At 47.4% G+C, this 17,030-nt stretch overlaps 1 protein-coding gene across 5 annotated transcripts in view; it reads right to left on the reverse strand.

The window, feature by feature from the left end:
• Window positions 1–17,030, reverse strand: part of KAZN (kazrin, periplakin interacting protein) — a 301,595-nt gene that overhangs the window by 4,335 nt on the left and 280,230 nt on the right. For 4 of the 5 annotated variants that reach the window (XM_048518982.1, XM_048518984.1, XM_048518986.1 and 1 more), the window contains 4 exons: window positions 5,272–5,408; window positions 2,860–3,030; window positions 1,659–1,848; window positions 952–1,082 (listed from right to left, as the gene is read on the reverse strand). In XM_048518982.1, coding sequence (XP_048374939.1) covers window positions 952–1,082; window positions 1,659–1,848; window positions 2,860–3,030; window positions 5,272–5,408 — 629 coding nt within the window. Of the gene's footprint in view, window positions 1–934; window positions 1,083–1,658; window positions 1,849–2,859; window positions 3,031–5,271; window positions 5,409–17,030 lie in introns of all 5 variants that reach the window. The other variant, XM_048518983.1, reaches the window with a different exon arrangement.

A 17,030-nucleotide genomic window follows, 5' to 3' on the forward strand; every position in this document is an offset into this window, starting at 1 on the left:
TTTATATGTAATTTGTAATAAGCCAGGATTTATAAAATGGCACTGCTACTTTTCCTTTTTCTCTCTCTTTTTGTAAAAAAAAAAAAAAATCCTGGCTGGCTGATGTGGGTTTTATTTTTTTTAGAAGACACAGACGATTAAGTTGAATACAGTATTAATTATTTTACAATGACAGTTTCCAGGGAAGTTGAAAGGGGAGGACCAGAATTCAGGGGGAAGTCATAGTTTACATGCATTAGGCCTTAAATGCAATCCCCTGGAACCCCCAGTTACAAACAGTCGGTGTGGTGTAGTGGTCCCAAAAACCTTGCTAGGTTTCAGCCTCATCTACCTTACAGAGTTGTTGTGAAGATAACATGGGGTGGGATGGTATGGGGGAGAGCTCCTTGGAAAACGGACAGAGTAAAAATCAAAGAGTAATAATAATAAATCTAAAGGACCTGCTTCCAGTCACTGGAATAAATCAAAAGGACCGGCTTCCAGTCACTGCAACAGGGTAGAACCCCCCCCCCCACCCATCCAACCCAATCCCTATGGCAAATTTCCTATTCTAGGGTGTTGTGAGTTTTCCGCGTTGTATGGCCATGTTCCAGTAGCATTTTCTCCTGACATTTCGCCTGCATCTGTGGCTGGCATCTTCAGAAGATCATCAGGAGAAAACGCTACTGGAACACGGTCATACAACCCGAAAAACCCACAACACGCTAGTGATTCTGGCCATGAAAGCCTTCGACAATACAATTTCCTATTCTATTTGACACCACGGGCAGGGAGAGAAACGGAGGTAAGAGCTGGAAGAGGTTATGTTGCTTATAAAGAAAGCAGCGGGAGCAAGCAGCGGCGGAAGCAGGCGACTGTGGGAGGCAGCCGACAGCTCGGCCAAGCCAAGGCAGAGAAGCACGCGACCAGAACAGTGTTAGGAACAGCAAATGACCTGCAGAGGCGCCTTACATTGCAGAGCGAATGCGTTCGGTGCCGCGGGGAATTGATGTCGCTCGGCGTGGAGGACCGGTCGCCTTCTGCGGCCGACGCGTCGGAGATGATGGAAGGCTGCCGGGAATGGCACGGGCTCACTCGGACAGCTGGAAGGCAAGAGGCGGAGAGTGAAAGGGGGTCAGAGGGAGACGGGTCTTTATTGTGAGTGGGGAGAGCGGGAGACGCTTATCCATTACATGTCTCTCCCTTTCCCAGACTCCTTCCTCCCCAGGCTATACCCTAAGATAGCCAGGAATTTCCAAACCCAAAGCTGGCAGCCCAAAAACCTTTCCAGTTCTCAACCTGGAAGCGTTTCCCTGGAGCAATGGCTTGGAATTGGCACCCTGGCTCAGGATTCTGCATTGTGTAGTGCTCCTTTCCCAGGCTGCAGTTCTCTTCTTGAACCTGCAGGAGGCACTGTAGCACTGGGAACAGGGAACCCAAAGGCCCTTGGTTCGAATCTACTGCACCTAACAGATACCATAATTTGCCTTACGCTTCACATGGAAAGTATCACTTTGGAAGAGGTAGGTACATGTGTGTGCATTTGCAGAGAGTTTTGATCCATCTGTTTTAACCAGAAGCCATAGGGGCACGCAACAACGTCCCTGCAGAGGAGCCAGGCACACAGTGAAAAACAGGTCAACGCACAGATATAGGAAGCTGAGACCCTCCCAACTCACCTTGCCGGTCTACCGTATGCTGGGGGTGGGAGTGGTAGAGCGTCTGTTGGCTCTGCCGGATGGCGGCCGTGAGCGGCAGGTCGGCCTGCATCACCCATTCCTGATTTCCGTTTAGCACTGTCTCGCCGGGCATGGCTAAGGAATGCCGCTTGGGGACGTCCTTCGTCAGTGTCGCTAAGGACTGCTTTGCCTGGGGAGGGTAACAAAAGGAAAACATACGGAGTAGGTTAATTGTGGTTCTCACGCTGAATCATGTCCTTTGCATGGGGAATTTGTGGGACAGCTGCGGTTCATTTATTTCTATCCCATATTTCTATCCCATCTTTCCTCTTGGTTTAAGGCAACTTACAAACATAATTAAAGAAGGAGAAGAAGAGTTTGGATTTATATCCCCCCTTTCTCTTCTGTCAGGAGACTCAAAGGGGCTGACAAGCTCCTTTCCCTTCCCCTCCCCTCCCACAACAAACACCCTGTGAGGTGGGTGGGGCTGAGAGAGCTACAAAGAACTGTGACTAGCCCAAGGTCACCTAGCTGGCATGTGTTGGAATGTACAAGCTAATCTGGTTTCCCAGATAAGCCTCCACAGCACAAGCTAATCTGGTTCCCCAGATAAGCCTCCACAGCTCCACAGAGCGGGGAATCAAACCTGGTTCTCCAGATTAGAGTGCACCTGCTCTTAACTACTACACCACGCAAACACCCCAAAACAGCAAACCCTAGATCCCTCCCCCTTTCCGAATGTCTGCCATTTTAACCCACTGACAAACAGGGAGGTCTTGTAGTGCCTCCTGAACATTTCCAAGAATGGGTGCCCCTTACCTCTCCAGGGACCCATTCCCCAGAGCCACAACCATGATTGAAAAGCCTTGGGCTCTGGTCGATGCCGGATGGGCCACCCTAAGAGATGTGATAGCCAACAGATGGCCGTCGGATGACCATAGTTGAAGCACAGAGGCATACCGAAGGAGACAGTTCCTCAAATATAATCTTAGGCTGCAAAGGGCTTTAAAGGTCATAACCAGCACCTTGAATCGAACTGAGAAACAAACTGGCAGCCAATGCAGTTGTTTCAAAACAGTTTGCACCCAGTGCAGCCGTCTCTCCTGATCTGAGCCCAGACTGATCTGGGCTAAAACAGGTATCCTGAAGAAAGAGGACGGATCCCTTCAAGCAGCAAGCCAGGGGTAGTGGGGGTGCTCACCATGGCTAGCTCGGCCTCCAGTTCCTTCATTCGGTTGTCTTTCAGGTCCAGCTGCGACCGGAGGGCGCTGGCGTGGTCCGTGGCCTCTTTGGCTTGCCGGCGCAGCTCCCACTTCTCCCGTTCCAGCAGGTCTTTTTCTTTCGCCAGCGCTTTGACCGCGTCTTCGCTCTCCTGCAGAGTTACCAGAGGACAGGTTGGGCAGGGGGGCTAGCAAACCACATGGCACAGCAGCAGTGGCGTAGCTCCCAGGGGAAAATGGGCATCTTTGCACTGGAGTGCAGCGCATGTAATGTGAGAGGCTGCATAATAGCACAGGCATTCCGGGACATGGGCAGGGGGCAGGGGGGCTAGCAAACCACATGGCACAGCAGCAGTGGCGTAGCTCCCAGGGGAGGGGGGGCATCTTGCACTGGGTGCACGCCAATGTAGGGGCGTAGCACAGGCATTCCGGGACATGGGCAGGGGGCAGGGGGGCTAGCAAACCACATGGCACAGCAGCAGTGGCGTAGCTCCCAGGGGACGGAGGGCATCTTGCACTGGGTGCACACCAATGTGGGGGAGTAGCATGGGCATTCCGGGACATGGACATGGCTGGGGCGCAGGGCACACACGTGCCCTGGGCGCAGTTTCCCCTCGCTACGGCTCTGCACAGCAGGCAGGAAGGTCTCTCCCCTCCCCTAATACTTCCCACAACATCAACCAGCATTGTGATTTTAATCATTCTTTTCAAAGCCTCTAAAGAGGAAGCAGATGAAAATTTTCTGCCCGCAGGCTCATGTCCTAAATCTAAGGAGCTATAATATTTCCTTTTCAATCAATATCAAAGGCCATGTCCACGTGGTGCTGGCAGAATCATTTGCCTCCGGGATTTTTTACCTGTGCGCGAAAGATACTCAGGGAGGTGAGTGGTTATGACAGCGGGACATGATTGCAATTCCTGACAATGTATGTCCAGTAAAAAAAATGCTCATCTTTACTGTGGGGGTGTGGCAGGGGATGGGGGGGGGGGAGAGCCAAACACATCTTTTTCTAGCCCTGAACAAAAGAAACAATTTGGCCATGAGTGCATTGTGTTATTTATTTCTTTTTGCTGTCAAGTTGCAGCAGACATAGGACAACTACATCGGGTTTTCAAGGCAAGAGGCGGACAGAGGCAGTTTGCCATTGTTTATCTCTGAATAGCAACCCTAGACTCCCTTGGTGGTCTCTCATCCAGAGCTAACCCAGCTTCGTTTATAAAATGGACAGAGATGGTTCACCATGGTCTGCTTTCTGTGTAGCAATCCTGGACTCTCTTGGTGATCTCCCACTGAAACACAAACTAGATCTACCCCTGCTTTGTTTCCAAGGTGACAGAGGTGGACCACTGCCTACTACTGGGTAGCAACCCTGAACCCTTTCAGAGGCCCTTTCCCCACTTACCGTTTGCGGCACGCTACTCTCAGCGTGAGTCATTTCTGGCGCAGGGTCGTGTTCCCCAATGCGCGGGGTCATCAAAAGGTGCCATTTTTTCAGCGCCAGAAATGACGTGCACTGAGGGGACGCGAGAACGGTAGAGTCGGGGCGGCTGCGCTGTCGTCGCCCGGACTTGTGGGGAGCGCCGTTGGACCCCGCACTATTTGGGGAGAGTAGCGCGCAGCAAACGGCAAGTGGGGAAAGGGCCAGAGTACCCCGTCCAAATACTAACCAGGGCTGACCCAGTTTAACTTCCAAGACAGACCGAGATGCTGTTTGGATTTCTACTTTGCCTTTCTCTATTGTAAAGAGACTCAAGGGGGCTTACAAACTCCCTTTCCCTTCCCCTCCCCACAACAGACACCTTGTGAGGTAGGTGGGGCTGAGAGAGTCCTGAGAGAACTGTGTCTGGGCCAAGATCACCCAGCAGACTTTATGTGCAGGAGCGAGAAAACAAATCCGGTTCATCAAATTAAAGTCTGCTGCTTATGTGGAGGAGTGGGGAATCAAATCTGGTTCTCAAGATTAGAAGAAGAAGAGTTTGCATTTATACCCCACCTTTCTCCCCTGTAAGGAGACTCAAGGTGGCTTACAAGCTCCTTCCCCTTCCTCTCCCCACAACAGACACCTTGTGAGGTAGGTAGGGCTGAGAGAGTCCTGAGAGAACTGTGACTAGCCCAAGGTCACCCAGCAGGAATGTAGGAGTGTGAAGACACATCTGGTTCACCAGATAAGCTCCTGCCACTCAGGTGGAGGAGTGGGGGAATCAAACCTGGTTCTCCAGATTAGAACCCACCTTCTCTTAACCACCACACCAGGCTGGTTCTAATTAGAGTCCACTGCTCGCTGGAGGGAAGGGAGGTGTGATGATGGGGCCTGTGGATATCCTGGGCTTATAAAAACTGCCAGCGGGTCCCACCCACACCCCCGGACCCCCACCACTTTTCCTCCCCTTACTTTTCTGTGTTGCTCATAGTTCCGGATGAAGTCTCGTAGCTGCTCTTCCCGGCTTTCCAGCGTGGCGTAGAGCTGCTGCATCTGGCTCACCAGGTCGGTCTTCTCCGCCTTCAAACGCTTTCGGTCGGCTTTCATGGCTGCAACGCAAAAGCAAAACCAGACGTGTGGCTCAGAACTCCCCGGCTGGAGGGAGAGGAAAGAAAATGGAGAAATCCACACAGTTCTTGCCGCGGTCACCTTCCGGCGAACTTTGCACCTTTTCGATGGCCATCTTTTCTCTCTTGAGGCATCTCGACTGGCAGGCACAACATTTGGATGTCACGAACCCTCAGTGTGACAGGTTAAAGAGAGAAAGCCGACCTGGAATCTCTGAGCTATATGAGGCTGGGTTTTTAGATCTGTATGCCCCCACCTCCATTCTGCACAGACTCTATTCCTGTATTTACAGCCAGGGCGCAGCATGCTGCAGATGCCCGCAAATTGCAAGCCATTTCCTTCCTTTTAGACCCACCACAATACTATTCCTTACACATATCCCTCAACATCCACGCAGCTTCAGAGGGATCCTGTGAGTGAATCAGGCGCGGCATCTGAACTCAGCACTGCTATTTAGAAGAGCCTGGGTGAAAGGCATTTGTTTTGCCAAAAGGGCTGCTGGAAAAACATACAACGTGGACTGGAAAAGGCTAATTACGTCCCCTGTCCTCACTGGGAATGGAACCACAGGCCTGAAAGTGTACGCAAGGGAAATCGCAGAAAACATAAAGCTGGAAGGGACCTCAAGGGTCATCTAGTCCAACTCCCTGAACATTATGGGAACTTCCCATTATGGAAAGAAAAGTGTCGTGCCCCTGAACTATTCAATAACAAGACTCTGCATTCAGTTGATTCCTGTATTATGGAACAGCATCGGGAATAAGCATTTACGTCTATTTCCAGAACTAAGCACAGCCAGTATTGCAGCCACCATTATACCCCACGTCATCCCCTATGTCATGGCACCCCACCCCGGCCTACCAGTTTCCAAGGGGGGATGGCACCCCTCCAGGCCCACCGTCTGCTGGAAGAAGGAACCGCCTTCCCTCACCAGGGTCAAAACAATCTACCGTGCACACTACTGACAGAGCTATAGAGCTGCGAAGGACTGAGGAGCAAAGCAGGAAAATGGAAACAAAGGAATGAGAAAAGACAGGTTCCCACAGTGTGGCCAGGAGGAGGAGGAGGAGGAGGAGGAGGAGGAGAGTTGGATTTATATCCCCCCTTTCTCTCCTGTAAGGAGACTCAAAGGGGCTTACAAACTTTTTTCCCTTCCCCCCTCACAACAAACACCCTGTGAGGTAGGTGGAGATGAGAGAGCTCCGAAGAACTGTGACTAGCCCAAGGTCACCCAGCTGGCATGTGTTGGAGTGCACGTAACCACCACATTAGAAAACACACCTAGAGTATGAAACGTGCCTTTCGCAATGCGGCAGGAATTACCAACTAGATCCTGAGCTCATTTCCCCAAACCGTAATTATTACCTTTCTCCTTTCTGAAGGAGAAAGGGGTATCGGGGAAGAGGATATGCACCCCCTTCCATGCCATTCCCCCTCTCTCCGTGCCCCTTTTGAACACTGGAGGCAAACCCATCCACCGGCACCCTGAGAATCCACCCCCAAATGTTCAGGATGGTGTTATCATCTTGGACATCTCACCTCCCATCAGCCATTGCATTCACTTTAAGGACGGTTGCTCTCTGTCTCCAGCCAGTTTTTTCTTCTCCCGGGTGGCCCATCTGTATGCAGTTCATGTCCAGGAGGCACGACAACAACGACAACAAAAATATCCTCGTCTTAAGCTAAGTCTCTTTTCCTATGCAGTGCGAGTGACTTGGCAAGGAAAGTGTTCTAAAGGCCGTCGCGACGCTCGCAGCCACATTACATTCAAACCACGCAGCCCGTGGAGCCGATATCTGGCATTATATTACTTACGAGCTATAAAGAGGCGAGTCCATTCGAAAGTTGCTTTAAAAGCTATTTGTCCCAAGTGGTTAGAAATTTGGACAAATCGGCAATTACCTCTCCGTTGCTTCTTGGGAGACGAGCGACAGGCACGCTCCTAGGATAGTGTGCAAGAGCAAGCGCTGGGCGTTGGGTGAATGTTGATAACAAACGTTTCAGAGGGTAGCCATGCGGGTTTGCAGGGAAAGAGCTAGATTCAAGCCCAGTGACGCTACGGAAGCCGACAGGATTTTTACAATGCAAAGTCTGGAAAATCCCAGGTCTGGTTTAGATCGGTCATCAACAAGGTGATAAGAAAGGACTGTATCACAATGGCCATTTTGATGCCACAGGAAGGCCGTTAACTGGCAGCTGTCTTCACCTGCAGTGCTCTTCAACATCTGGCAACCAGGGGCATTTTTTGGTCTCATTCTGCTATCATGGTTTAATACCCCGCAATCAGCCTGTGTGTGTTAAGTGCCATTAAGCTGCTTCCGACTTACAGTGACCCCATGAATTAATGTCCTCCGCAATGTCCTGTTGTTAACAGCCTCACTTGGGTCTTGCAAAACGAGGACCGTTTCCACACTCCTACATTCCTGCTGGGTGACCTTGGGTTTCTCTCAGAACTCTCTCAGCCCCACCTACCTCACAAGATGTCTGCTGTGGGGAGAGGAAGGGAAAGGAGATTGTAAGCCCCTTTAAGTCCCCTAAAAGGAGAGAAAAAGGGGTATCAATCTTCTTTGACCAGCTTTCTGTTTGCAGAGGAAGTTTTTTTTTTTAACATAGGAGAGCTTTACAAAATGTGTGCCTCCACCTGCAGTCTGAAGAGGTGCAGCCCGTTCTGTCTCCCAAACGTATAAATCAGCCCAGAGCGATCTTGTGAATGGCCCCAATTGCCATTGAATTTGAAAGATTGAATTTGAAGCCAAGTTCCACTGAAAGGTCACACACTCTTCCTCAGCTGGCTGGCCAGTCCAAGTCGCTGCCCCTTGCTCCTGGTGAATGGAGTAGCCCACAGCCAGTTGGGGGGTTTCTTCCACAGGAAGGGGAAAGAAAAAGGAGGGGTGAGAGCAGCCAACCGGCAAGGTGATTTACGCCAGCAATGTTTGGCTTGTGACTATGCTACAAACGTATTTCAAAAAGGGCACACCACCTCTACGAATGCCCTCTGAGCTCCCTCCGTAGAGGCATGCCAGTCAACAGGGATAGTCAAGTAAATGAGCCTGTTCGCGGGCACCGGTGCATGCCTGACAAGTGGGGACACGCAACGTTGATCTCCACAGAATTCTCTGGGGACTGTCAGAGTTCTTACGCAAAGATTCATCTGCATCTCAGCATCTTCACTATGCAGCAGCAGAAACCACGTGCCTCATGCCAACCTGCAAGGTGATGTTGTCAGGGATCACGGAATCAATCAGCTTGACACATAATTCTGGCTCTTGACAGAGTTTCTTACCCAAGAAAACCCCCTCTGATGTGCTAACATGCAAAGTTTGGGAAGACCCTATTGCTTCCTCTAAATGACTCGGAGGCTGATTATACACAAGAGGTCTGCTGCGTGATGGGGACAAATGTCTGTTGTGGTAAGATTTCTTGTACGGACATATTTTCTCTAGCTCCACTTCACTTTTCATTTTCTCCGTGGCAAGCGACACCACTTGTAGCGCGACTTTAGTTTGCTTTGCCACCAGAGCAGGATATGGCCCCTTTCCTTAGCAGCATTTGGTTGAGGGAATTGCTTCTCCTCTTTCATATGGTGGGAGGGGTTATTTTTAGAAAGGGCTACAATGTCGATATAATAACAGCAATATTGATATAACATTAATTAAAAGACTTATACAAAGCCAGCAATCTTGAGACTACCAGGTGTGATGAGATCTGTGCCTTCAAGAGTGAGTTGATGGGTGGAGTTAAGAGAACCAGGAAAAGCAGAGACATGGGAGAGTTCTCAGGGGAAAAGCTGTGCGTCAAGGAGTGCCCCCTTGCATATAAACACAGAAATGTGAGGAAACCACACTACAAGTCTAATGCGCAGTGAAGATCCCCTAGGTAAGCGCTCCATGTGTAATGGACCTGAAACTGAGAAAATGAAGTTATCTAATATCCAGATGCCCTGACCTGGATAGACTGAACTATCAGATCTCATCAGGGTCGGCTCTGGTCAGCATTTGGATGGGAGGCCACCAAGGAATACCAAGGTCGCTATAGAGAGGCAGGAAATGGCAAATTACCTCTGAATGTCTCTTGCCTTGAAAACTTCTACAGGGTTGTTATAAGTTGGTTATGACATGATGGCAAAAAACAAAACAAAAACAAAACAGGTGGGTTCCTGACTCGCCTTCCCTGCAGGTGCAGACCTTTGCTCTCCCACTCACTCCCCAACACCCCTGTCATACGAGAAACCTCTACCTTTGCATGTCAAGAAACCTCTCCTTTGCAACCAGGAAATCCAAATCCCCCAAGCCAAATAAAACAGGTCAGAGGGGAGGGAAAACGCCAGTTCATGTGTATGTATTCAGGTTGTTTATCGTCATCCCATCACCTTAGGTTTCTGTCTGCTTTATGTTTGTTGAAGAGAGCCAGAGTGAGCACAGACAGGAAGTTGAACCCACTGGCGAGGCTTGCGTGCCCGAACCGTTGCGAAAAAGACGGTTCAGTATCCATGACAACGTGCAATCTGGCCCAACTTTCCCAGACGTCGGTTATCTTTCTGACATGTTTTGACTGCATGCTCCAGCATGCGCATACACGCACGCACTTGCTCGCGCTCGCAGATTCCTCTAGTTTAGAACCAGCCACAGCAGCTTCTGTCTAGGGCCAGTCTTTCTCCTTCGGCTGTACCTTTGCTCTGGCTTCCATGTTCAGCCCTGTCTAATTAGGTCCCTTGTCAGTTTGCAGAGAACAAAACGGAACACGCCGACACGCACGTGCCCAGCACTTCCAACGCACGGACGTGGCCTCTGGATGCCACAGCTAATGCAGTAATTGTGCCAGCCCCATAGAGGAAGAAGGCGACATTCCTGTGAACTTAGCCAAGAAATCCTGTCACTTTACTCTCACGTGCAGAAGTCTGAGGGACCTGGGTGTGACGAGATCTGTGTCTTGTTGAATGTAAAGGTCTTCTAAACGATGGCAGCATTTAACTTAATCATTATATAGTCAATATAAGATTTGTGTTTTATTTCCCATCTTACTAAAGTTTATAAATTTAAAGAATCCAAAGAATGTGTTGGATTTAAACTTGATGTATTTTAAGGAGAGCAAGAAGTAAAAATTAAGTTTACTGAAATAATTCATTTTTTTTCATAAATAAGTTTCTTAACTTAACTGAGGCTGATTCCGCATGGGCCAAAAACAGCAGTGTGAAAACGGTGTGAAAATGGTGTAAAAGGGTTTAAAACGGTGCAAACGGTTTTCACACCGCTGTTTTTGCGGAATCAACCTGAGTTAACTGTAATAGTGATTTGTTCAAGGTGGTGTTGTTCTGTAATTGTTTAATGTGTGATGTTTGTTTTTTCCTTTGTATAGTTAGTTTGTTCATTAAAGTTTATCTTTTTTTTTTTAAAAAAAAGATCTGTTCCTTGTCTTCAAATGTACTAAAATCTGTTCAGGCAAGCAACTGGGTTTATGCGGCTTGATTTCAATTGCAATAAGAAGTCATAAAGGACAATGGTTCGAATGTGATGGGGAAGAAAGTGTGTGGCTATGGGTGGGCTCACAAAAATAACATGTTGCTAAAAGGTGGTCTGTTAGGGGTCAGGTTGCCCTGGTTGAGGGAGCTGCTTGCTATCTTGATGGGGCCAGAGGTGAGTACAAGCCTTTAAGACCAAGCTGATGGGCCCGGGAGAGTTCTCAGCAGAAAAGCTGAGCATCGAGGAGTGCCTCCTCCCATGTGAACAGAGAAACGTGAGGCGACCCCACTACAAGCCCGCTGTGCAGTTAAGAGCCCCGAGGTAAGTGTTCCATGCATAACGGCCCATAAATAGTTTTCAGTGGTATTTGTGCTTCCAAGTGGTATTTGCGTGAATCGGTGTTATGTTACAAGACCTCTATAAAACAAAGTACATTGTATGCAGTGAATACCAGATAATTTGTACACTCCACAGCAATGAACCTGAGAAACTAGAAATGCAAGAAGATAATGGAAACTGTTGACTGTTTTTAGTAACAAAAAATACATAGAATTGGGAACACTTGGCTCATCCTCAATTGGGCGACCTTAGAGGAGCCACAAAATGCTTTGGGAAGGGGAGAGAGAAAAGTGATGTGTATGTGTGTGGCAGGGGTTCTTTCCAACCTACCTACACTTTCTAAAGTGCTGGCAACTCCCACGAGAAAGGAAGAACAGAGCTATGGTTGCCATGGAAACTACTGCTATGGAATCCACACGTTCCACGAATCCGTTCCATTTCATCTCAGCCTCTCGGGGGAAAGCAAAGCTATATAGGAATCCCATAAAAACACAGCCTGCTCGGAACGGGATGCAAGCACCCGGTAGCTACCCTGCTTACTCTGTCAGAACAAACCAAAAAAAAAAAAAGAAAGAAACAAAAGGGAAAGCATCAATATTTAATCTTCCAAGTGAGCTCAATACTGGGGAAGGGACTTGGTTCGATGAGGGGGGAAATGCAAAGAGGGCATCGCCTTTTGATCGCTGAGCCCAAAGCACACAGACGGCACTGAGATGTTCTCGATGCTTGCAGCGACAGGTGCAGACTGGAGTTGAATGGCGCGTGCATGGTATTCAAGGCAAACTGAATTATGTCATGGGGATGGAGGGAAGAAAGCGGGATGCGGAGAGAAATGTTGGGGCTCCCTAGTTGCCACGGAAACAGCAAGGTGGAGCAAAGAGGTTTTCAGGAACTGAAACGTAAAGGGTTGTCAGATCGTGCGGGACCGAAGGGTCAAATAGAGTCAATGGACTGCCTGTTCTTTGACTGCAGTCAAATATTCCTTGAAGCCATTGATGCTGAAGTGTAAGGAGCAGTTTATCTTTTTTTTTTAAATAGTTTTAAATTATTTGCAAGAAAGAGAGTTCTGTGATTTTTTTGGTTTTTTGCTCCTAGTGTGCAGCAATCTTACGGGTATAACAATTCTTATTCTGGCAGCTTGTTTTAACTGTGAACACCACCCATGAAGAAGGCAGTCTGCTGAAGCCAACTTTTCATTTTGAAGCATTTGTTTTTTGTTTTTGTTTCCTTTTTAACTTTGCCAGAGACTGACCCTGGTATTCCAGGACAAATCTTAAAAAACTGTCCAGGGAATGGCTTGATAGAAATGGGAATAATTAACTACTGTTTTACTAAAAAAAAAAAATTAACTTTCCCACACGTTATAATGAATTTGCTTTTGCAATTAGTACAAGTATCAAATCTGATGATGATTAAAATATGGTTTGTGTTGTTTTTTTCAGCTTAAGTAGAAGAAGAAAAAGAAGAGTTTAGATTTATATCCCGCTTTCCTTTCCTGTAAGGAGACTCAAAGGGGCCTGCAAACGCCTTTCCCTTCCTCTCCCCACAACAGACACCTTGTGAGGTAAGTGGGGTTGAGAGAATCCTGAGGAAACTATAACTAGCCCGTCACCCAGCACGTTTCGTGTTTAGGAATAGGGAAACAAATCCAGTTTACCAGATCAGAGTCCGCCGCTCACATGGAGAAGTGGGGAATCAAACCTGGTTCTTCAGATTAGAGTCAACCTGCTCTAAACTTCTACACCACACTGGCTCTCAAGTAAACTTATTTCTCGCACAAGTGCATTGGAAACATTGCCTGAATTAAGAGGCATAAATGTGTGTTGCATGTATATGCTGGAAGCTGCCAAATGTTGAGTCAGGCGCTTGGCCCATCAAGGTCAGTGTTGTCCACTCTGACTGGTAGTTGCTTCCAGCATCTCAGGGGGAGGTTTTTCACATCACCTACTATCTGATCCTTTTAACTGGGAGATGCTGGGGATTGAACCTGAGACCTTCTGCACAGAAAGAGGACATTCTACCACTGACAGGCAGCGTGGTGCAGTGGTTAAGAGCAGTGCACTCCAATCTGGAGAACCGGGTTTGATTCCCCGTGGAGGCTTATCTGGGGAACCAGATTAGCTTGTGCACTCCCACACGTCAGCTAGGTGTCCTTGGGGTAGTCACAGTTCTTCGGAACTCAGCACCACCCACCTCACAGGGTGTTTGTTGTGTATGGGGGTAAGGGAAAGGAGCTTGTAAGCCACCTTTGAGTCTCCTTACAGGAGAAAAAGGGGGGGATATAAATCCAAACGTTTCTTCTTGTTCTTCTCCCATAGCCCCTCATTTGGCAGAAAGCTGCTTTTGCAAATGTCAGCCCCAATTCAAATCCACACTGGGAGAACAGAAGTGAAATGAATGTTCACAACTTGTCAGCATTTCCAGTGCCACCATCCAGCTTTCAAAGGTAAACATCAAATTCAGCATTTTGAATGTGATTTTTTTTAAAGGGAGGAAGGTATTAAAAACATGGCAAATTATTAAATAAAAGATTACATGGAGATGTAAAGTGTTTCAAACGTGCTACTGAAAGGTTACCATGACACGGATGACCCGGGGTTGCCCAGTCTTATCAGATCTCAGAAGCCAAGCGGTGTCAGCTCTTGTTAATACTTGGGTGAAAGGCCTCCAAAGAAGTCCAAGGTTGCTTCACAGAGGCAGGCAATGGCAAACCACCTCTATTTGTCTCTTCCCATGAGAACCGTATATGGTTGTTATAAGTCAACTGCGACTTTACAGCCCTTTTCACCACTGCAGAAATGCTAAATATTAGTGAGATCAAGGGAATATTTTGACTTGGAGAACTTTGGGGGAATTTCAACATTTAGAAGAAGAAGAAGGAGGAGGAGGAGGAGAAGAAGAAGAAGAAGAAGAAGAAGAAGAAGAAGAAGAAGAGGAGGAGGAGGAGGAGGAGGAGTTTGGAGTTATATCCCCCCTTTCTCTCCTTTAAGGAGACTCAAAGGTCACCCAAGCTGGCACGTCTTGGAGTGCACAAGCTAATATGGTTCCCCAGATAAGCCTCCACAGCACAAGTGGCACAGCAAGGAATCAAACCCGGTTCTCCAGATTAGAGTGCACCTGCTCTTAACCACTAAACCACGCTGGCTCCTTAAATACATTATGACTGAAACTTTCAATTCAGCTGGTCATTCCTGGATAAACTGCTGAGTAAAGAGGGGTGGGGGATTCGTGGGGCCAGATTCAGAAATTAGCAGATCCCTGAGGGGGGGAAATGCATCTTGTTTGATGACATGCCCCAATAGGAGTTCACAATCCTAGTTCTTGGCAGCGATTCAGAATCACTCCTCCCTGACAGAGTCAGGAAGTTTTCCGTCGATGGTATCTGCTGTTTTTAAGGAACAGCTAACCTCATCTTAAGCAGCTGTCATTTTGGCTTAAGCTAACAGGATAGGGAGAGTACTGAGAGACACAGCGAGGGGAAAAAATGATCCATCAGCCAGGATCTAGTTTCTGCCTACACATCGCTCTGGTGGGTGCTGTTAGTTTCATTAGCAGATTAACTGACAATACTTTTGAAGCTTATGTGAGGGAGGCTAATCGCAAACCGTCGGGGATTGCTGTGAGTTAGCACAACTGTTTACCTTTAGAGGTTATTTTGGTTCCGGTGTAGCGGTGAAAGATATCTAAGACTGGGGAGACCCAGATTCAAATCTTCATTGTGCCACAAAGCTCACAGTATGGCTTTGAGTTACTTATTTATGCCAATTACTCTCATTCTAACCCACCTCACAAGGCTGCTGTGACGATAAAATGTGGAAGGGTGAGGAGAGGATGCTGTTGAAGTCATCCTGCTTGAAGGTTTCTTAGAGACAGCTGGCCAGCTACTGTGGGAACAGAATGCTGGACTCAATGGGGTTTTGGTCTGATCCAGTAGGGCTCTTCTAATATTCCAGGAAGCCTCATCCAATGGGCTGGGCACTTGGCCACAGAGGCCCAGCTGCTGCAGCCAACCCTTCCCAAGGAAGCTTACCGGTGGCATGAGGAGGTTTCAAATGCAAAAAAGGTCCCCCCACTGCCAGGAAGTCCCAATTGAGTTTAACAGACTTAGGCCACCTTTTCGGTCAGGTAGGTTCAGTCAGTCAGACTTTATTATGGTCAAAGACCAGTAAAAGTCATAACAATAAAACCAAACTTTGTACATCAGCAATGCAACATAATATGGTGCGCTATAAAGTTGCATTATTAGGTTATATGAACATTTTAAAATCCTATTTAGTATATGCTAAAATACTAATAATTAATTATTTAAAATTTCTCTTCTATTGGATACTTACAATGCATCACATAATTATTTTTAAAGTACTTAAAATTGTTTATGCAAAGTCTTATGATTAACTGCATTTTAGCAACCTTTAGGCATAAATAGATAAAAAAAATTTTACAGTACACAATCGACATAAAACCTCAATAAAAGAATTTGAGAGAAGAATATTCCATCCACTTTTAAAACACTCAAATAAAAGAGTCAGTATCATAGCACTAAATAGCACAAAATATCCTCCTACCCTCCTGATTTTCTAAACGTGTTGATCAAAAGGCAGAATTGTGCTACGGATCTAGAGACCCGTTGGTCCTTTCTCAAAAGTAAATGGTGCATTTTCCATTTGTTATCTTTCCTCGCCCAGCCGGCCAGGGTAGATCCTAATATTTCGTTTCTGAATTTGTTGTATATAGGACATTTCAAGAATTTATGTTCTAAAAGTATCTACTTTGTTTAAAGAGCGGGCACAGAATCTCTGGTTGGAACGGAATTTTCTTATATTTGCCTTCCAGTACCGCTGAGGGCAGGGTCTCAAGAAAAGGCTAAAAGATTGTGCCCATGTAACGATGGCTCAGTTGAATCTCTGGCCCACCAATTACTTCACTGTCTCAGATTCAAGGAAATCAGATCCAAGTATGTGAATCTCACTCCTTTACATCTCCCCGATTTATTTAGATTACACTACTTGTTGGACAACCCTGATCCTTCTCTCTGTATGATAGTGGCAGACTTTCTCCTGGAAATTACTAAATGCCAGTAGATTTCCTTCGTCCTAACATGTATATCCTGTATTGTATATGCTTTTTAATCTGTTTTTATTATTGTTGTACTGCTGTCTATGCCAATAAAGGCTTGCTTGCTTGCTTCAAAATATTTGCCTTCCAGTACCGCTGAGGGCAGGGTCTCACTTCTGGCTAATGCTAACATCCTCCTTTGGTTTTTATTTTCTAAAAAGTAATGCTAGGGAGCAGAACTCACCCGATATTTCAGGTCGTCTGGTGACAGATAGGTTGGTGCTAATCTTAGATCGGATTGTCTCTCTATATCGTGGATTCTTTGTTTCCCTAGTGCACGGGTCTTTTGCAGACCCAGGTCTAGGAGAGTCAAGGGGAAAATCCCAGTTGCTGCAGAGTATCGTGCACAGCCCTTTGCCACTTTGATTGGAAGGTCAGGTAGGTTTGAAGCCTCAGCCACCTGTGCAACAGGAGCAATGGTCGGGAGGAAGCTGATTAAACTCCTCCCCCAGCCACACCCTCACTACGCTGGGAGCTCAGAGACACTAGCACAGTGTCCACTGCCATATCCCACCAGTGGATTGCCATGGCAGCCACCCACCAGTGGATTTGCTCCTCCGCCAGGGCAAGTGCCCCAGGGAGGGCAAATCGGCTGGCATGTCTCCACATTGCTCCCACTGGTGGATTCAGGCTCCCCCACTTTGGATGGGGCTGTTATTTTGTATATTTTTGTTTTTTTGTATCTGCTTT

This window comes from Sphaerodactylus townsendi, linkage group LG16 (genome assembly GCF_021028975.2).
Source record: "Sphaerodactylus townsendi isolate TG3544 linkage group LG16, MPM_Stown_v2.3, whole genome shotgun sequence".
NCBI classification, from domain to species: domain Eukaryota; kingdom Metazoa; phylum Chordata; class Lepidosauria; order Squamata; family Sphaerodactylidae; genus Sphaerodactylus; species Sphaerodactylus townsendi.